We start from the raw sequence: 21,908 nt of genomic DNA, 5'->3' as shown, positions 1-21,908 counted from the left end.
ACCGTTTAGTGTGTCACGCATAAATGTTTGAAATAGTAAAAATTATACATTAAACCATGCTTGTACATATCGTGCCATATAACTTATGGCTGGATTTTCATCCGAAACATCAGCGCGCTTGCAAAATCATCCAGTTCCTCATATCAAAAACCGGTGCAAAAATGTACTCTTTCACACGGCGAATTTGACGAAGAAATTGCACATGTGTGTGCGCAATATCCAATAATGAGCACGAGCGAGAGCGCATGACGCCGAAGAAGCGAACAGCATGAGAATATCGTTCAGTCATCGAGCGAGCTTTCGATTCGGCGAGAGAGCAAGCAGGAGAGCAACAGCGGTTAGAAAGAGCACTCTTTAATTTTGGCCGTTGAAAGTCTAATTGTTCTCTTTGGGTTAGTTAATTGCAGTGTGTTTTATCTCTAGAATTTAAAATAGAAAGTAATCTTAAAGTAATGAGCCAATCAAAGGGTCAATCTTGATTATTTACCACAAAACAAAGCATTACATGTTTCAAAATTTCTCAATCTCAGGGACTTATGGCCCTATTGGGCTAACATCAACGTCTAATGCACTGAAAGTCATGAAACGAATATCTCCTTATGCCAGATATGACCTACTATAGTAGCCTAAAGGAAACAAACAGTAATTTATAATTTTTTTTAGTTTTTAGATGTAAAATTATCAATTCCGCAACAGATCAATCAATAATCAATCAATTAAATATGTTAAAAATTAAACAAAAAAAACCTTCAAATCCATTCTCCGGTCATAACATTAAAAGTAAGCATTGAAACGAATAATGAAACATGAAACATCTCCAGGGTTTGGTCGTTAAACATATATTTTATTACATTTAAATTTACTTCGCTACATTACATATCACGATTACGTTAAGCTACAACCACACGAGCCTCCACTTCGAAGCACGCGTGTGTACGGGTCGCCTCGTCCAATATGCTCACTTCAATACGTAGAGAAACCAACGGGTAGATCGGCAGAACCGGCATGCTGAGAGTGCTGACGATATCTTCACCCTGACTGATGGGACATGCAGAACCGGTCAACCAGTTGCAGGCGGCAGCACGGTCCGGGGGCAACTCATAAGGAGCGGTGATACCGAGGGCCGTGGCCACCACACGATACGACAGCGTTTGGGCAGGGTGTGCTGCAGGAAAGATGGGTAACCATTTAACACGCTTTCCAACCACTGATCCGCACTACCAATTCGTAGCCATCTCGCTTTTACTTACGTGCTGTCCAATCTACAACCATGCTGACATCGCTACCACGAACCAGGTTACAGGGCATCGCTGTGCATCCTGAGATCTGCACATTGCGGGCATGGGGTCGTCCATTAGAGCATGGGTGAGTCGTCAGTGCTTCCGTAAGGCTACCGCTGGCAACGAGGGCCACTAGCAGAACAGCGAATCGGTACATCTTTGCCGAATTTGTTGGATTAAGTTTAGCCTTCCTTGTGAGCTGATCGTAAGCTTCTTCTGCAAGACTCGAATGGTCTACTCGCTGGCACTCTGCACTTGACTGTCCGAGGATCGGGTACGCACGTTTTTATACCACGGTACATCTGTCGATGGTGCAAATCACCTTGTGATGTGAGGACTAATCTTATCCACTCGAAGTGCAGGTGTTCGGGACACCTGCAAGATGTTGTTGGCCCAGTTATCGTATGGGGAAGATCTCCCGGGCTTCTGCAAGGCACCCGGTGCCATACTTTTCTAATTATACGAACACCTGAGCAGCAGACTAATCAATCGTCTCGATAAGCGTCAACGACGGTAATCACGTTTTTCGTAGTGCCTCTACCGTATGTGAGTCAGTTTAAAGTTCATAAAATGTATCGAGTTCGCGAGTTACGTGGAGCGTAGCAGAAACGTAACCTTATCTACACACCGATAACAAACGATTTTCTTTGGCGGTGTAATTCATTGAGAAACAGAACGGTTTGCCTCCTCCACTCTGAGTTCGTTTTCTCCCAATTATAAATCTGCTCACATTCAACTTGGGCTAGCACATGCATTCAGGGGTGCTCTATAATTAAAGGCGTAACAAAATAGCCGGTGAACAGTGAAGCATTTCAAAAAGGGAGATTTTATTTTTTATGTAATTTCTTAATCCAATATAACGGCCTTTGCCGTATTCAAAGGAGCGAGAATTCTTAGTACACGATGAAACATTTCAACAATGAAACATTTCAAGAAATGGGATTTCTTAGTACACACACATACACACCGTACACACACTGAAGCGATTTGGTAACAATGCATTCCAGCATAAACTTATGTAGAATACGATGTGTCTAAACATACGATATATTTCGCATTTAAAAAAGGAATTTTTCAGTTTAGAGCACGAATAACTCAAACATTAAGTATTTATATAATGTCCATAATCCGGTCACATATCCAAACATGAAACATGGCGATGCTTTTGCCATCTCTTAATTCGAAGCCTTTAGGTACTGACTCTTATTTACTGTGTTTTTGCAATTGATTAATTTTGTTTTTGTTTGTTTCGTTTGATGCTTGCCTCTGCCAACGGTATTGACGTCAAGAGCTTTTTTGATGAGTGAGTTACATGATATTGCAATTGCAGCAGATGTTTATACTTGCGATAAGTCGATGCGTATTTTTAGTAATTCAATAAATTATACGGCCCTAGAAGATCGTTAAACCATCAAGTTGTAATGGAATGCTGGTAATAAAATAAACAATAATGATAATACATAAACAAACAAACGTAATTTCCAAGCATAATATTCTCCGCATAAAGTTTCATGCGAAACCGTAAAGCATTTATTAAAACTCAGCTCAAACTCGCAGTTTCTCACGTAAGTGTCACGGTGGCGGCAAAACAAACGGCCACCTGGCCACCGTCACCGGTAATTTCGAACTCCATCGTTACCGTAACACCGGTGAGTGGAGCCTCGACCGGTGCGGTACCCGTGAGTGTTACGGTCTGTCCGGCAGTTAGTGGGCAGGATGTGTTGATGTTGTTGCAACCGTTGCGCAGATGCTCGGGCACCTCGTACGGTAGGAACAGACCCAAAAGGGAGGCACGCACGTCCACGGTAAGCGAGTTGGTGGGGAAGGTCGGAGCGAAACGCACGCTAAAGTTGAAGTTCGACTGGTTTGGAACCGAGCACGGGAGGCTACTGCATCCCGGTATGATGACCTCCTGTGGTGCCGGACGATTGTTGGAACCTTCCCAGAAAAAAAACGTACACGTTACACTGTGCATTTACTGCAAAACGTCATTGTTCTTGCGTTACTACTCACATTGGATAATTTCCAACCCCTGGACAACAGCCGAAAACAACAGAACCACTGCTACGAGTTGCCTGAACATCTTGAAATCCTTAACGAACGTGCTGTAACAACTACCTTTCGGAGTCTACTGAACATGCACTAGGTGAAGGTTAATGTAATAAACCATGCCCACGGTGTAGAGCATACCTTTGAGCTTAGCATCAGATAAGATAAGTGTCGCACCGGTTGATCTGAGTACATTGATTAAAGGATTTTCGTCAAACTCCTTCATCGGGCCATTTTATTTGTATTTTTGCCGACCATCCCACTACACGGGCATGGCTTTACACAGCTACGATTTGGGCAGATGAACGGAAGCAGAACAGCGGCTGCCCGTTATCGTCGGTAAGCTGGAGCTGCAGGTCAACTGTGATACCCGCGAACGGTGCTGCTGCCGGTGTGTTCAGATGGTAGTTGATGAACTCACCCTCGGTCACCGGACAGCTGCCCTCTTCGAAGAAGTTGCAAGCATTCTGTTGCGCAGCCGGCAGATCGTACGGTACGCGGAAATCTCCCAAAAAGATGTCCAGTGTTGCCTGTACGGTTTGGGTGGCCCGTGGCGAGATGAAGTCACAGTCCATATCGACCATACCGCCGATCGGAATGACACACGGTTCGGCCGTGCAGCCTATCACTCGCACATCCTGGGGAATGGGCGCATTGTTGGCACCTGCGGAAAAGAATCACGATATTGTAACGCTTCTGGAATTGTTCCAATTCCAAATCTAATGGAACTTACATGGTCGCACCGCAAGACCGAAAACAAGCGCTGGAAGGCAAGCAACTACGATCAGAATTGTCTTCATCGTGGAATACTGGCAAGTGGGCGAGATCGCTGGTAACGTTTAATGCGTACTGTACTGTTCGGTTTGTTGTTATGTGCTGTGTATTTAACAGTGGCAGCTGATACTTCTTGTATCTTATCGGGTTACAACGATACATTTTATCACCAAGTTCACCCCCAACCGAAAACGATGGCTTGTGATGACGCCAGTCAGCCATCGGGGATTAAAGTGTTAGATCAAAAAGATTAGACGCTCTTTGAGCTGCGTCTAGTTGAGCACATATGATTCAATGTTCTGTTGATCTAATACATAACGCATGACTGAGCTATTTGTTGCGGTAGAATGGATGGATGAAGTATAGTCGTAAGATTCGATGAACTTATTTGGATAAACTTTTAGTTTATAAGGAATAATATGTTTTTATATTAAGCTTTCATTCCTATAACACCTTAGACCCTTTAATGCCCAAATATCAAACATCTTGACCTACAGATTTCAATGTGCTAACACTGTCCACGTGCTACGTCTGTGGTGTCTTCGATAATTAAGACTTTATGACTATGTTCTAGCTTGTGTTGAATGGAGAGTAGTCTCCGGGATGTATATTCTACCGCTCATCAGAGTCATTTATTTAATAAATAAATAATTTTAAATACAGTTCAATACTCGCACAGCTTCCATTGCAATTAACTTTATTGTAGAAAGTCACAAAAGAAATACACGCTTTACGCAGCAACAATTGTAGCTGAAGATCGATAGCAGATCAACGGCTGCCCATTATCATCGGCAAGTTGCAGCTGCAGATCGACGGTAATACCAGCGAACGGTGCTACCGCTGGTGTGCTGAGATGATAGTTAATAAACTCTCCCTGCGTGACCGGGCAGTTGCCAGCTTCCAAGAAGTTGCACGCATTCTGCTGAGCTACCGGCAAATCGTACGGTACGCGGAAGTCTCCGAGAAAGATGTCCAATGTGGCACGCATTCCGTTAGTAGCGCGGGCCGCCACAAAGTCCAGATCCATGTCGACTACACCGCCAATCTGAACGATGCACGGTTCGGCCGTACATCCGACGACGCGGACATCCTGCGGTATGGGTGCATTGTTCGGACCTGAAGCAGCGGATGCGGATCATGCGGATATCTCCAAAACAAAAAAGGGAACTACCCCTGATACTTACACGGTCTCACGGCAATGCCGTAAATTAGCGCCGGAAGGTAGGCAGCAATAAGCAAAACTTTGCTTACTCCAATCATTCTTGAGATATTGCGATGTTGGAATCTTGGTATTTAGCTACACACAGACGATGTTCGTCAGCTGCTTGTAGGTTGTGCACAGTGCTCCACCGTTTTGTGACTGTATAACAAATGTTCAGTTGCTGTAGGTTATAGCGAACTTATCTTATCGTTACAAAACACACGGCAACAGCACGATTCGATAGACTATCAATACAGCTTCTTAATGTTTTCACAATCTATTATCCGGCGTTACGCGTCATTGAACATCTACCATAATCGCATTCTTCCCCATGGACGTTTTATCGTCTTTACTGTGTGGCTTGCACGTTTGTGTACTGCGATAACAGAGCTAACCGCGGAATATTATCTCGAACATTAATTGTATAACCTGCCCAGCTAATCACCGATTACATTCTGTTTTGTTTGTTGTTTTCCTTTCTTCATTTTTGGGGGGTTTGGTTTTTCGCTTTCATTGCTCTGATATCGTTAGATTGATTAGAAATCCAGCTAATCTATTTGTCCCGCCCCGTAGACGTGCCTGATGCTCGTGACCTGGTCCAACAAGGCATCGTACCTCTTCAGCTACCTTAACCAGCAAAGCATGATAAAAGGCGAATTTGTTGCACAGAGTCAGAGTCCCTCTCGGGAAAACTGCACATTGATCCCTTCTTATGCGTATCTGTAACTGCATGGCCGGAATTTCGGGGTAATATCTCAGCTGCATTAAATAATCCATAGCTTGATACTTAGTACTAGGCAAAGGAGTGTACAAATATTATAATGAGTCTGTCTACGTACTAAAACCACAAAAACTGCGATAATGATCTAAGCTACTTTGTGTGACGTTTAAAACGTCACGTATGATAACGTATGATAAACCACGAGGAAAAATATATATTTAATGTTAACAAAACGCAATTGATCTGTTGTACAATAATTGATCTTAATTTCAAGAAATTAAAATTCTCTTCACTGAGGTTATAGGTAATAATTTTAAATGTTAGTAGCTAGGCATGCCCTTTTATTTATCTAATCAGATTCAAATAAACTAAACGATTTAAACAACTTACGTTCCGAAAAAACCTTGTCCCATACGCCAACATACCTGTGGCAAACGAAACCTCCTGTAACTGATACTGTGTATCGAAGGTTCTTCCAGAAGGCCAGAATGTTTCTACAGTGTGCAGTCTATCCTCACAACAGAAGAAAAAACCACAAGCAAAACAAACGACACGAATTCTCTGCATTCGTTTGGCGCCTTTGGGCCAACCACGGTTTCAGATGCCAGGTATTGCGGCGACTGTTGTGTAATCGGACACGATAATGGTAATTACCGAACAGGTTCGACCGTACGACCCACGTAGCAGCACGTAGGATCCATCCGGAGAGCAAAACCCCTCGGTTATGGTTTGCACATCCGATTTAGCGTGTAATCGATACGTTCAAATATTTGCTCAACTAAACGGCCACTGCGATTGCGGGCCTAGGGAGTGTGCTGGAACACGGTGGTATGGGTACTGGGCTCAGGGAATTCGAAAGATATTCGAGCGTAAGGCGCATTCAGTGATAGCCTCGCGGGAAAATCCTATGCCCCGTAGTTTTTTGCGAGAAAAAGTTTCCTGCTGCGCCTGGAACGATATGCTAACAGGGTGGATTTTCCCAGTAAGTCACTGTTCTCTAGAGGTATGTTTTGTTTCATAACTTTTCAGTGCAAATCTCTTGCAGTTGCACAAGCACAAACTCTCCATTATTATACCAAACCCAGTTCTGTAACTTTTACTCATTGAAAAAAGAATTTAGAAAGTTTTAAAAGAGTTTCTATACGTTATAAATATTACATTCAACGGATAATATTAAAAAAATTTAAAAAAGTCTAATTGACGGACAGAAAATTGTCTTAAATTTCACTTCTGTAATAGGTTTCTAAGATTCTCACAGATTTTGCACAATTAAACCCAATCCCACACCCAACGCTTTCTATAAATGCATCAAATAACTGTTGATCTAAAAAAAACTAGTCCACATGTCCACCCCCTAGGGAAAGGAGCGAACCCTTTTAAACATCGCACGGTTACGGTTTATGAATATGCATTGCCTTTTAGCATAGCTGCGATGCTGCTGGCGTAAATCCGAATCCTCGACAATATGTCGCTGCCGACAGGCGTCAACAATTTTGTTGGAAGCTAATTTTCAATATTTATGCAAAAACATAATAAGGACGCTGAAATTAGTCCTTCAACCGGGTAAGCACTTTGTCACATTACCCTCCCACCGCACCTAACGACGGAAGATGCTGTTAAGCTGGGCTAAACTGAGCTGCTGGATCTCGATTCGATGGCCATGCAGCGCCCCGTCGGCCAACCGTATGTATGTTGGTTTAAGCTAGCATAGCTACCCTCCCCCTTTCGGGACATGGTTTGTGGTGGTTTTGGCCTAAAAATAAGAAATTCGTCGAGGTAAGGTAATTGCGACAACAACTTCGCGCGGGTAGCAAAACCTTCACGCCTCATTTTGCCATACTTACGGCTCACCTTTCCGGGGGTGTTCGTATCCTTTTCAAACAACCGAAATCAACTCAAAACTTGGGTTCATCTTCTGTCCACTGCTGGGCAGCGGTAAGCTTTAGTTTTATTTGTTACTTCACGCCCACACACAAATACAGCCGCACGCACGCACGCACGCACGAGACCCACTGTGCGCACGTGCACACACCAACAACACTGACGTTCAAGTTGCATCGACGCACAAACGCACAACGCACACTGAACGGGGCAAATGATCGTCCTCGGTACCATTCGCTCTGCCAACCACCGTCCTGTCCTGTTGCAGTCCCTTAAACACCTACGGTTTTCCCGAATGTATATGACTAAATATGTACACGATTTAGGGCCTATACATGACTTACTAACTACTGCTGCTTCTCCTCTTTTTATGCCACTTATCCAAATGTCAACATTAAGATTTACCAGTGCGTCAACGAGTACGAAAGATTTAAATAAACGCTTAAATATACAACGCTACACAACAACACGGCGGCACCCGGTTCAGAAGGCTGGCGCACAGTCACAGCAAAAGTTGACCGCCCGCTCCTCCCACACCCACAGCTCCCGCAGCTCGCCCGGCAATCCGTCGACACCGATGCGCCGTAACCGATCGCTCTGGACGCATTCGCCCGTTCGCCGCCGCAGGATCTTCACCGTGAACGAGCGCGGCTGGCAGGAGTAGTGGCCGTACCAGCAGTTCTGCCGCGTACACTCGACCGTCCGCAGAAACCGGGGAAAGTACTCCGGACCCAGATCGATCCACCGTATCTTCGCCTCACACTCCCACGGTCGCGGCGTTCCCCCCGTGCTGGATGATCGCGTACGGCCCTTACCGCCGAAGGATCGGACCGATCGGGCCGATTGTGCGCCGTCGTGCTCCGCAGATGTGGCACCCTGTTCCAGCGTGGCCAGGATGTCGTTGAAGAGGTCGCGCCGTGTCCGCACCCGACCGCCAACAAGCTCCCCCTGCGGGATCGGGTCCGCGACGTGTTTCACCTCCCAGGCCGGTTTGTGGCTCAGCTCGAGCGAGTACTTATCGTCGACGTAGAACGGTGGAAACGGTTCCGCATCCCGCTTTCCGGCTGGGTTCGATTGATCACCGCCGCTCTCCGCTACCGGTGGCTCCTCGATGCTCATGTAGCGTGGATTAAACGCCGGTCCTAGTATTTCGGTCAGCACCGGTGGTGGTAGCTGCTCGCAGGCATTCTCCGCGGCCGCTTGCCTCGACAGGAAGCTGTAGCCGCCGTCATCGTTCGGCACGGTTCTGTCGCGCTTCAGTGCCCGGCCATCGCACTGCAGCAGGATCAGCGTCAGCAGCAGTGCGCCCAGGAACATGATCGGTGCCAGGTGTCGGGACTACAAACAGATGCGGATAGCTGATCACGCGTCACCTTATCATAACACGATCGTACGCACACAACGATGCGTAAGCTAATGAGTATCAGGGCTGTCAAACGAGTCAGGTGTGTCGCGCACTTTCTCACTCGAGGATTACACCTTCACAGACGGTTTCACGGTGTATTGTGTATTGTAACACGATTTTGTTTAGTGTTGCCACGCTTGCCTACTAATCTTGCTAGTATGCAGCACTCCGGAACATTTGACAACACTGAGAACATATACGCAGGAATTTGGCTGTCAGGAACGTGGTTCACAGAGTGATCTTGTTGGTGCCAAATTTGATGGCAGACTGACGACACGCTGGCAATGTTAATAAGGGGTAATGATAGTGTGCGGACAGTTTTATAGCAAATACCATGGGTCTCTCGTTTCCGCCACCGGCACGTTCGATTCCCTGTCCTCTTCCTGCGCCCAACACCCTTGGCGAAACCTTCCCGCTACCTGTGCGATCGTTTAACCACCTGTGTGTGAGTGTTGTGCCTGCCAAAACGTTACGCTTTCGACAACCCGTCTGCCTGCGTGCCACGGGTGATCTTCGGTGGCCCTAACCACACTACCTGTCCCCTAGCAATGCGCTCCCTTCGCAGCCCAGCTGTAACGGACGGAGTGAAGTGAAGGGGGCCGAACCGGGTTAGGGTGCGTTCGCGAAAGGGAGGGCGGTGTTTGTTTACTTTGCAAACGACTTTGACGTTTCGCTTTGAACTCGTCCCACACAGGGTCGCCCTTCGGAGAGTACGACCAGGTAGGAGGACAAGGCATCGAAAATACGGTTCTAATTTTACGTGGCACAGTGGCCGATCAAACGAACGAACGTACCAGTGGCAGAACCGTTTCGTCTGCTGCGGGTACAGACAAACGTCCGAATCTTCATGTACCACCGAAGCGGTATCGAACGCGGAAACAATGACAATCACATTAACTTTGTGGTAGTCAAAAGCATGCGCCAACCAACAAAACTTCTGTGCGAAATAATTCAGGGAAGAAATACGCCCCCGTCGGTGCACACCTCTCGCAACGGGAAATTGCGCCACGCTCTGGAAATTGCACGATCGACAAAGCTTACGGAATTCAAGGTTAAAGGTGTATCCTTTCCGTTACCTTCCTATCCTTCTTCTCTCCTTCTGCGGGAGACTTCTATCCAACAGGCAGAAGCGAACCCACTGATAATGCGATAAAGAAACGGAATGCTGCACAGGGATTAGTGAGATGTCTACTCTTATTTTTCCCCCATCACAGCGCAGCAGTTTCCAGTTAGCGGAATTCTGTCACCCGAAACGCACGCGAAGTTGGACGCCACTGAGCCGCCCAGAAGAAATGTCACGTCTTTTGTGATCGGATTAGCAAACGGCTGCAATACTTCTCTGCACCGCGAGACCCAGCTCGTGCTAGGCTGTTTAGCCCGGATGGTAGAAGGCAGCAAAGCGAAAACACGACATCAATCTTGCTGGAAAGTATTAAATTTACTGAGTTCCAGCCGATTTCCGAAATAGGTATCAACTTTGGCCAATTTTTTTTTGAAACTCACGGTGGCATGTGAGCGCCGCGTTCAGGCGGTAGCAAGTGAAGAATTGTCGTCGGTGTGGCATCACAACAGGCAACATGGTCCAATGCGTCATCCACCTGCCTGCATGCCTACGTGGGATGTGTGGATTTTGCGGATAAATTTAATCTTCGGCACCATTACCGTCAACCTCCATAATGCTTCTCCCGGGAATCAATGCCGGGCTCTTCGTTTGATGCACTAAGCTATCAAAGAGATCTTCCCGTAATTCGATTCCAATTCCTTCTCCATTCCGGCAAACGGAAAATCCGGATGTGTGTATGGGTTTTTTTTTTACTTTCCTGTGCGCCGCCAGTCACTAAGCCCGTGATGTAAAATTGATTTCTCCGTGGGTGCAGAGCTGCACCCAAACCCACCACCATGTGGACGCGAAGAATGTCTCGATTTTAATGTAATTTTTCAAATAATAATTTTCACCGCTTTCGCACACTTCTTCCCTTCCGAGTACTGCCGCCTAGTGTCCTTTCCATACAATGCCGGATGTGAAAAGCGGTGGAAGGTTTCATTAAATTCATTACTTTTCACACGTGCACGTCGTTGGAAATCTACCACATATACTCCAGGTGTGTTTTTTATTTTTTACCGGCTCTTTTTGCTCTTTAATTTCATTTCTTCAATCCAATTTCCAGAAGAAAAGTTTATGCTTGCTCTGCACGCCATTCCCTACAAACCGGAACGCGCTCGCCCATCGTTTGCCAGTTGCGAATGCAATCATAGAAATTACATCCGGTTTCTCGAATTTGCAAGGTGCAAGTGTTGTGCAATGAAATTAAATGAAGTGTTCATGTTTGGCTTTGTGCAGCGATATTTTCACACCCATGGGTATGAGTGTCCCTTTCGCAGGGAACCAAATTGGGAGATACTTTTGCATACGCGTTGGCGTGTTTGGCGAGCGCAAGGTTAACCACTGGTATTGGCTAATTAAATTCATCAGCGCAACGACGGTTAACCACTGTTTTGCGAACCAATTTACCACACGACACAGTAGGCCTGCTGGGCAACGGTGTAGAAATGTGACAGAAAGCTATAGTTTTGTTGTACTAATTGACAGGTGGTTGGTTTAAATTATAAGGGATTGGTGTATTATTTACTTTCCCATATGATTTGAGTTCTGTTCTTGCTATCCTTATTTGATTATAACAGCTGAACTGAAGCGAATATTAATTGAATCAATATAAAGTAAAATTGTTTAATGAGTCATTTTTTTGTAATAAATTAACTGAAAACAGCATTTAAGAAATTTTATTGTTAAGCAAATTTCTACAAATGAAGATTTTTTTTTCAGAATTCCACTATACTCGAGTTTGTCACAATCGCGCAGACCTTAGGGGCTTAAATTTTGTATAGAAATAGTCATCATTTACTTATAGGCCATTTACTTATGCTGTGTCGGTAATAGGTATATCCCATTTACTTATGCTGTGTCGGTAATAATGTAGGATTGAAATTCAGGTCAAACCAGTCTCCGAAAATTCTTCGGAGCTTCGGAGCTGAGCACGACGTATTCCAGCAGGACGAAGTACCAGCTTCTCGAGCTAAAATACTCTCTCTATGTTTATCTTACATGCTGTCAAAGCGGATCCTTCATAAGCACCTTAGAACAGTAAAATAAGATAATTTTGGAAATCTGTAACAAAATGCCATTATATTTCTCGCTTTCTGTCGCTTGTAGCGCTTCTGAGAATCGTTTGAAAATTGGCTCCAAATGTCAAAAAAATGTTGGAAATGTCCTTCATAAACAAAAGTTCAATAACTCAATCCCAGTATTTCTTTACCTTTCTTCGAAAGAACGATTCACCTTTGTGTATAATCGATCCGCATCGAATACTTTTTATCGAAGTGGTCAAATGAAACACTTACAATTGCTTGTTAAAAACAGTATGACAAGTTCATCCACGTCCGTTCCGCTTTACAGTAAATTTCACACGCCTCGGCCCATTCACGCGCACCAGCGCTGACACCCGTGACCCCCCCATTATGGAATGATTTGTACAACATCTCCTAAAGCACCGTAAAACACCCTTTACAGCTGTAAACAAATCCCGGCCACCACTTCAACAACACCCGACATCAACGCAACATCAACATCCTGCCGCGTATCGCCAACCCTTGTTTACACACGCAAACGTTTCCGCACGAGCCGTTGCTGCTGTGCCCTATTCTTTCGCTCAATTAGCCTTCTAAAAACCCATCCCGTTTCCCCTCTCGGGTTTTGTAAACGAATTTCCAATTTTTGCCCGGGAAAAACTGCGTAGGGTGAAGCGGGCTGCATTACACACCGGCATAAGGGTGCGCATAAGGATATTTCCACCAGCAAATCTCGACTATTTTGTACTTTAAAATTGAACTCGTCCGTTCCTCGTTGAGTTTGACATGCTTTACCCAACAAACCCCGGCAGATTGGAAAGGGACACACCGTATCGGTGGGTAAATCGATCCCATCTTCTGCTGGTAGACACGAGATCCAACTGCAATCTGTTGCATCGGATGGTTGGCCCGGTTGGGGTCCAGCATCGATACGCCTCGTGGAAAAGTCAATTGATCGCGACGCTGATAATGATTATGCTAATGAGCTCGTTAAATATTGGCGAAAGATGTAGCTAATTTAGCCCACGGTCGCGCTGTCAAGTGCAATCGTGTTCGTTACCAGTGAGGAATTGAAAGAAAACAATTCCTACGACGCTTGGTGGGACGACCTCTTGTGATACGCAATCTGTTCATCTCTGGAGATAACATTACAGCAGGTCCTGTAACAAATCGAAACACAGAATCGAGACAACATTCCACGGATTGTCGCAGGCTGGTTGTGTGCTTCCCTTAGCGAAACATTTTCACTTAACAGTCAAGACTTTTCTCTTTTCTTTCAATATTTTCCGTCTGGGTGATGACAGGGAACGGCTAGGGAAAACCTGGTAGAAAGTAGTTCCTGAAGGCGAGAACAATGGTTGATTGGAGTCTTGATGCTTTCCTTTCCTTCCTGCGCGCTGTAGGTGAAGCTACACAATGCCAAAAGGATAATCGAACGCTCGGCTAGGATTAAGGCTTTGCTGTGACAGGATGGACATTTTTTCCCCTTCTTCTTACCCCAACGCTTCGCTAGAAACACAAGAAGCCATAGTTGTTCCAGTGAAAGCAATTTTGTTATTACGGTCGGTTCTTTTTTAATCTCTCCCGATTAAAGGGAGCAACACGCTTTAAGCAAACATTTCCTCTAAATAAAGCCATTTATTTGACATTCTGCATAGCTTGCAAGCATTCGTGATTTTCGAGTGAACTAGAAACACACATTTTCGCTAACCTGAAATAGAAAAAAAAATCATACAAAACCTTGGCGCACACAGTATAGTACCCAATAAACGATGGCGGAAATATAATACCACGCTACCAGCTTATTAAGTACACTAAAGTGCCTTGCTAATGATCTGCAAAGTTGGTCGTTGGCGACGGAAATGCGCCATTTTTCTCGTGGCTTGCTTGCTCGCCACCACGACACGACAGCTTCCATTAGAATGTTATTAAAAATTCCATAAATCCCGCCTGCCCGCCTGTTATTTACCATCCCAAAACCGGCGTTGCTCACCGGTGGCCGAACTCGCTTTTCGCAGCGAACCCAGCAGGACATCGGTACACTCCAAGCGCGCCCCCATTTAATGCGCCACTTAACGTTTTCCTTATTATTTCCGCAAACCAGCAGCTGCCAGGTACTGCCGGCAGTGTGCTTTGTTTTTGTTTTCTAACTTCTTCCTGTACCATTATCGCTGTTCGCATTCTTTCCCCGGATGCGTTTGATCGTAATATCTAAGGTCCGAGCATATCGGCGATCCGTATCGGTGGAAAGTTTCAATTTCGCTGTAATTAATTATGGCACACCTTGGGCGTACACAGTCTCGCAAAAAAAGAAGGTTGGTGGGCAAGAAATGGAATATCGCTAGCGCTGCAAAAACTTCCTCCTTGTAGCGTCTAGCTGGAGCGTGAGCTGAACGATGAATGTATGGACGATCTCCTGAGGTGGATGGCTTATGAACGATCCGCTAAGTCGGCACCTAATTATCGCACAGATTGGCATAAATTTTCATTCGCCATTCACAAATCAACCGCGGTTCGACGAACCTGTGGAATGTTCCATTACGTTTCGTTCCGTGTGCCATTCATTCCCTCCGTTCTGGAGGGGTTTTTAATCAACTCGCTTCCAATAGCGTTAATCTGTGGGTTTCTAGAACGATTTTAATCAAATGCACACTCGAGCAGCTTGAAGCAAAGCGAAGAAAGAAAAAAAACGCATTTCCTCCTGCCCAAAAGAACCCATCCTCCTTCGATGGAAGTGCTTACAATTCCCTGTGGTGCGACGACTTACAGGAATTTACCACAAATGTCACCAAAAGTCCATTCGCAACGACACACGCAGTGGGGGATTGCTGTTCCACGACGAGAATAAATTGTGTCTACAAGTTTTGCCATGGGAACTCACAGAGGGGATTACTGTCCCGGGTCTTGGGGTGATGTAAGACCGAAGATACTTTGATGATACGAAATTCTCAGGATGTGGTATGTGAATGTAATTGTCCTTTCATCTTTGCCGGCCATACCCTGGGCAAGAACCCCAACACAACAACACAACGAGTCCAAAATCATTTACAGAAACTCCCCGCAAGCATCGTCTGCGACTGGTGATCTTTAGACGTCTGCACCGATGTCCTCCCTACATTGCCTTCCAGTGGCTTAGTGGACATTTTAGACGACTAGCAGGAGCTCAAGAGAGAGAAAAAAATCTGTCACCTATCGTCCCCCACTTCCCATCCCACCCTAAACGCGGAAAATCAATTGTGAAAAGTTAATACACTCGTCTTCACACCCAGTCGATGCGGCAGCAACGTCTGGTGAGGATTTGCCAACACGATGACCAAAATGTTCGACCAGTGTGACAACATTCCTTACTGGCACGTTACGCGTGTCAAGAATGTCGTAACTAATTGAGATGTTATTGTTGGCAGATTATCTAGGCAGCAGCAGCACCAAGGGGACACGCTGCCACTGGTCGTGTACCGTGTACCGGACCCATATGGAGTGGCGTAAAGCAAACAAAGAGAAGAATTTCATTTTTCAGGTGCGCTTCATGCGCTTATACGAGACGTGGGCGAAAGGAGAATTTCTTAATCTGATTGAAAATATGTCATCGTATTTCAGTGTGATAACAAATCGAACAAAGGGCGCGTATGGGTTTATTCTGCCGACAGGAGAGACTAGCACCAAGTTATGCTTCATGTCGATATAATTTCTATTTGAACAGTTTCAGGAATTGATATTTCGATTTAGTTTTCTATAATGGAAAGCAACCATTGATAGCAACATTGAGCATTAAACAACATGGTTAAAATGTGTTAAAAATACACGATAAACTTTGAACAATTGGATAAACAACTGACTTTTATTGACAGATAAGCGATGATCGCGAGCGAGAGAATATAGTAGGCTGAAAGACGTCATAACTTTGAAAATGCAGCTGTCAGACAAGATCAGATCGAGAATGATCATGGACTGATGATCCTAAATGCTATCTAAACCCCTCCATAAATGTTAATATAATCAAATTCAGAAGATCTTAAAACAAATATCTCTAAAATTGGACCGAGTTGTCCGAAAAAAAAAAAAACAAAAAAGAAGTTCAGTGTCTCTGAAAAGATGACATAGACATCAACGTATGTATATCTACGGAAATATTAATACGGCTGACTGATACCCCCCAGAATTGGAGTGCAGAACAATGATGATAAGTCAAAGTATCTTCTAGCCTAACTTGTCTAACTTGTATCTAAGGGAAAAAAGGTTTAGACCAAAAAATCATTAAATCAATTGCCATTAAATCGTCCTTCAAACAAAAACGAAAATAGTCGTCAAAATTTGCTCGTACAACATGCTTCCTGGAAGACTTCAGGTTCAGCACAAAATAAAGGACATCTTACCCAGAAACTGACACTATTAAGACAGAACAAACTATTCTACATACGCTATAATGGGTGTACACGGTTAAGGAATATGAAAATGAAAACAAGAACAGAACAAACAAAACGGAATACCGTAAATAATGCTGTTCGCTAACCTGCTTCAGTTTACTTTACCAAACCCCTTTTTAAGAAGTCAACAACAAAGGTGATGAAGTTGCGGAGGTTTCGTTTGTGAGATTTTTCTACCATCCCCATTAACACGGTCGTATGGGTTTTGCGTCGTTTGCGTGACCACATTGTTAAAATGAGCACACTTCAGCAATCATGCTGATTCAAGGATGTGTTTCGAGTGTAACAAAAAACGGTCCATGTGCATCATCCATAGTTGTGCGGTGAAGAAACATAATTACTAAATGTTTCTTTGCAGCAAACGATTCTCTTTCATCATGAACGCTGGACAACTGATAGCAGAGGTGACAGGAATTTGGAAAGTAATTGCTGGCTGGAACTTCTTCACTAAAAAACATTCCACGGTGGGATGCGTTCCCTCGTACCCGGGTGGTGGTTGTGCTGCTGTATCGATCATCACCGACGTTACGTCGTGGCATGTGTCCAATGGTGGGGACCAGCACGAAACGGGTGTTCCAAAAATATGCCCTGATGGACATTCCGTTCCGCTCCACATACGAACATACGCCTGTGTGCCGGTTTCGCTTACCAAAACTGATGTCCTTTTTTCGGTCGTTGTCTACCTACACGTGCCGGGTGTTGCCGCTAGCATCTCGCACCCTCGACTTTGAAGGGTTGAAATACGCCCGAACGCTTGCTGGGCCATGGATGGAAATGAAGTTATTACTGTCGCAATTTAATTTTCACTTTACGCTTGTGTTTTGCCGTAATTAACAGCACAATGTTCGTGCGCCATGGAAATTCTCCGCTTTGGTGGGAGACTGGGAAGGACGCTGGGAAATCAGGTAGGTTGAATGGTTGATGGTAGCAAACAATGTGGAATTAATTGTTATTAAATTTGTGACCTTTGGCATCATCCCGTTTGGCTGACGGCTGACGTTGCCGTTTGGAGGCTAGCGTACTGGAGGTTGCTTTATTAGGCACTTGTTGGCTCATAATTGGAATGCTGTTGGAAATTGAGACAGTCACTAATGAACGTGGTGGCTGTGGAATTATTTCATACCGTTATGGATGAGTAGTTGCAAGTGAGACGAGGGTAGGGTGGTAGGGTGATGAGCTGAGAGCCTTGAAGTCCTTGGAATTGGTCCATTTAGACAATTAAACTCATTGCTACTCGAGACTACTTATTAAATGGAGTCAATTAGCTATGGAAGGAAATCGAAAACAGAACTGAATCTTTATACATTTAATGAAATAATGCTGCACAGTATATGAGTCACCTTGCTACAGAAACATATTACCAAGATAATTACCATACATGGACTTGGAATTCTGACGTAACTTTCTTAACCGCATACGAAAGGTAGATCGAGTAGTCACTGCAATGGAGGACTATATGAGTACAGTGACATAGAATCTCCAGGATTCGATGTGCTGAGCATGTCATGAGAATGATACCGGACGACCCAGCTCGTAAAGTTCTTTTAGGTCGTTCGCTTGGACAGTGGTAGGTGTAGTAGTCAAAAAATTTAGATGAAATAGTGACGTTTATCACTGGACCACTGGAAAAGCCGAGATAATGTAATGACTGACAATGGCGCTCGACCGTGGGCAGTTTAAAAGACTTCTGCAGCATGCTAAGACCACGAAATGGTTGTAGGGTCTGATAAGTAGGTAAGTAATTTCCAGCTTCGTGCCCCATTTATACACCTCATTTATCGCTCAGAATCATGTTATCAATTAAAGTTCCATAATAAACCATTTTACCAGCAAATCTGTCCATTTCTCCACGCACAATTTCCCTAATCTAACCACCGGTTGTTGGCCAACACGGAAAACCTGGCCTAAATTTATGCAAATTTTTAAACCAATTCTTCATCCTGTATACCATCTTGGTTCTTGCGTTCCAAGCTGTTTAACTTCATTTTCGCTCCCATTTTCCACACCCACCAGGGCGGATAATAAAGTTCGGTGGAAATAAAAATTAGCTTAAATTTCAATTACTATGCAAACAGCGCGATTAAATTACGCCCACTTCATTATCGTTGCGCGGTGAATGGTGCGGAGTTCCTGATGTTTTTACCGTCACCCACCTACGGCACAACAAAAATCATGGGAAAATGGACGGAGCTCAATGCCGCTCGGATGAGCCACTTGCTTTGCCGGATGTGCTTCGATTGCGTGCTGATCGTGTGGTTTTAAGCTGGACGAAAACACAAATTATTTCTTTCCGGATCGGTGCCGCTGTTTTCAATTATCCACACCCAGGTTGCTTATTCTTCACAAGTGACCAAGGCCATTCTAGGACGATGGTGACCTGTCAATAGTGGTCTGTCCTTCGTTGCGTAATCCTTCGCTCTAATCCACCTCGAGCGAGATGGTACCACCGTCCATTATCCATTATGCGCCACCAGTTCATGTAAGTTTAATAAATCATGCCAAAAGTGCGTTCAAACGTGATGCGAAAGCCACAGGGTGCAACCGGGGAAGAAGGACGCGAAGAAAATAGTCCGCACAACGCCGCCGCCCGTATGATAATAACAATAATAAGATAATCTTCTTAAGCGCAATAGGGAAGCGGGAAAATCGGTACGGCAGACGTAAGCCGAACATGCAGCACGGAAGGGTAGGATGTAAAGAATCCCTAACCACCGGAGAGTGTAGAAAGGAAAAGGCGGCCCATGCTTCCCATGTCCCGGCAAAAACCAAACAAAAGAACAATCTTTCGCAAGCAAATATGCAAGCCAGGAGCAAGAGTTTGCGGAAAATGCGCTTATAATAGCGTTCCCGGGACACCGACATCGCATAATGCCATTGCTGTAGCACGATTTTACGCCACCGCGTTACTGCCTCTTAGCATACCGGAATTGGAAAGTACACCCAGGTCGGAGAGACATAGGTGCGTTATTCTCCCCCTTTTGCGCCGCTGCTACCAAACGAGGCATAGAATTTGGAAGGATCGAACGGATGGTAATCGTGTTGCGAGGGTTGTGTCAGAACAGGAGTTTTACATAATATCCTTTCTGGTCGGGTGGCGTATGAATTGACGCACATTGGGAACGTAGCGTCTGTTCACTACCGTAATGCAGTTGATCGATTTTTTTCTCTCTCTTGGATAGCTTGAAGCAAAAGTTTCGAGCAAGACGTAATGTAGGCTTATAATATAAGAACTAGGCGTAAGCTCGGTAGCGACGTCGATCTTCACACGAACGGACCGGACCAAAATCCCATCCGGACCAATCCTCCGTAGCAGGGATTGACTATCCGTCTACGTGGTAAAATAAGTCTAGTATGCCAAAAATTGCAGTCCTGTCCTTAATAGGTCGTTACGCCAAGAAGAAGAAGAAGAAGAAGAAGAAAAGGAAGAAGGAAGAAGAAAGTCAGTCCTACACACGGGAGAATGGTCCAGTACTCTCATGTGAACACCTAACGTCGTAGTCACTAAAAACCACAAAAGATCCTCTATGAATAATAATTCTCTCATAAATTTTATTAAAAACAACTCAAAATATTCAACTGTAATTTGATCCCACTACATGCTTCAATTTTGCTTCTTTTGATATTTCGTTTTTTAAACGTCTTTAAATCATCAGGGTCGTTAAAGTAGTTTAATACGCAGCTTCTAATCTATATTCAAGATTTTTAAAGAAACAGCTCATAATTACCAATTTTTAAGTAATCCCACCACTTGCTTCTCACGCTTAAGAATTTCGTAGCGTACCATTTTTTATCATGTAATAGTAGTAAATTTGCTGCTTATTCGCAATATTGTTTATTGTTTACAGGCTGATATAGTAAAATAAAGATAGTTCAGAATGGATGAAGTTCTCCTAGAAGCGCATTCCGGTACAACTATTTTTCCAAAGGATGCTGCAGACTCTTCACGTACACCAAGGCAATAACGCACAGCCTCCTGGATGGATATGTGTAATATCATCTACACTTAAACACCATGAACTAAGTTAGGTAAACGCTCAGTAGCAATTGTTTGGCTATCAGTGCGTGTATCTCATTGTAATCCCAAGTGTATCGAAACGGATGCATCCCCCGCACTGGATGCCAACCATCGTATGCTTCAACCGGAAAATTCTGTCATTTTCTCTGCAGTTGCCAAAATCATGTTACGTTCACTTGCGGAGAATATAGGTACAATCTTCCTATATTTGTTTCATCCCACGGTGGATTACACATACAAGGTTCTACATTCCTTTTTTTTGCAAAACTCACAACTGGCTATTTTGTGTAAGTTTGGTGCTGCTTCAGCACCTTTCTGAGCAATTTTCAAACGTGATGGATTTTTGATTGCGTTATCGAAGGAAAGATTCCTTTTTTCCCCAGAACGAGAGGAATCCCGCACGCGCAAGCACTATAGATGATTTTCCCGGATCGCCAATCGGCTATTGGGGGGGAGGATGAAGTCGGGAAAGAAAATTGAAAGGAAAGGTTTTTTTTTGGCAAAGGGAGAAATCCCCATCCTTATCAACATCATCCTTACACACAAGAAGTGCGCGAATTTTTGCGAATCTTTACATGGGAAAATCCCACACTGAATAGCAATTTGGCCGCAACGTTGCAAACTTCAAGGGGGAAAACGTGGTATCGACATTTACGCACTCTATTAAACATTATAAAGGCAATTTCGCTCGCCTGATGGAAAGGAACGGTGAACGGTTACTGATTGAAAATGATTTAAAATTAATTATTAGTTCGTCCAGTAGATGTAGTTCTCCGTAATAATTTTTCTTTTTCTTTAAGAGACCTGGCCGATTACTACTCATTAAATAGTTCTACCTTTTACGCAACGATTCCTTCCGTTGATCAATACGGATTGGCACAGTTCGCAGTGTGAATGCAGCTCAAACGTTTCTTTGTCCTACTTTACCGCTCAAACTGCATTCTTATGACAGGGCTTAGTGTTGCCTAATGCTTAAGCCAAGAACGAACGGCTCCACTATCTTTGCCCCACAAAGGACCGCAATTGTAAATC

At 44.4% G+C, this 21,908-nt stretch overlaps 5 protein-coding genes across 5 annotated transcripts; all 5 read right to left on the bottom strand.

Annotated features, from left to right (window-relative positions):
- Positions 1-890: 890 nt before the first annotated feature.
- On the bottom strand, positions 891-1,437 carry LOC128299083 (uncharacterized). Its single transcript, XM_053034936.1, has 2 exons — positions 1,251-1,437; positions 891-1,165 (listed from the first exon to the last, which is right to left on the bottom strand). Exons 1-2 carry the CDS (start codon positions 1,435-1,437, stop codon positions 891-893), a joined length of 462 nt encoding a protein of 153 aa, XP_052890896.1.
- Positions 1,438-2,841: 1,404 nt separating this feature from the next.
- Positions 2,842-3,363, bottom strand: LOC128298477 (uncharacterized). Its single transcript, XM_053034227.1, has 2 exons — positions 3,294-3,363; positions 2,842-3,218 (listed from the first exon to the last, which is right to left on the bottom strand). The coding sequence occupies exons 1-2, from the start codon at positions 3,361-3,363 to the stop codon at positions 2,842-2,844; spliced, it is 447 nt and encodes a 148-aa protein (XP_052890187.1).
- A 244-nt stretch (positions 3,364-3,607) lies between these two features.
- On the bottom strand, positions 3,608-4,129 carry LOC128298586 (NPC intracellular cholesterol transporter 2-like). The gene is made up of 2 exons (XM_053034355.1): positions 4,063-4,129; positions 3,608-3,993 (listed from the first exon to the last, which is right to left on the bottom strand). Exons 1-2 carry the CDS (start codon positions 4,127-4,129, stop codon positions 3,608-3,610), a joined length of 453 nt encoding a protein of 150 aa, XP_052890315.1.
- A 704-nt stretch (positions 4,130-4,833) lies between these two features.
- Positions 4,834-5,363, bottom strand: LOC128299076 (NPC intracellular cholesterol transporter 2-like). Its single transcript, XM_053034929.1, has 2 exons — positions 5,288-5,363; positions 4,834-5,219 (listed from the first exon to the last, which is right to left on the bottom strand). Exons 1-2 carry the CDS (start codon positions 5,361-5,363, stop codon positions 4,834-4,836), a joined length of 462 nt encoding a protein of 153 aa, XP_052890889.1.
- A 2,596-nt stretch (positions 5,364-7,959) lies between these two features.
- On the bottom strand, positions 7,960-9,605 carry LOC128297348 (protein trunk). Its single transcript, XM_053032975.1, has one exon. The coding sequence runs from the start codon at positions 9,221-9,223 to the stop codon at positions 8,390-8,392; it is 834 nt and encodes a 277-aa protein (XP_052888935.1). The 5' UTR covers positions 9,224-9,605; the 3' UTR covers positions 7,960-8,389.
- Between the last annotated feature and the right edge of the window lie 12,303 nt (positions 9,606-21,908).

The sequence above is a fragment of the Anopheles moucheti genome, chromosome 2 (assembly GCF_943734755.1).
Source record: "Anopheles moucheti chromosome 2, idAnoMoucSN_F20_07, whole genome shotgun sequence".
Classification (NCBI taxonomy): domain Eukaryota; kingdom Metazoa; phylum Arthropoda; class Insecta; order Diptera; family Culicidae; genus Anopheles; species Anopheles moucheti.
This window is presented reverse-complemented; position numbering and strand designations above follow the sequence as displayed.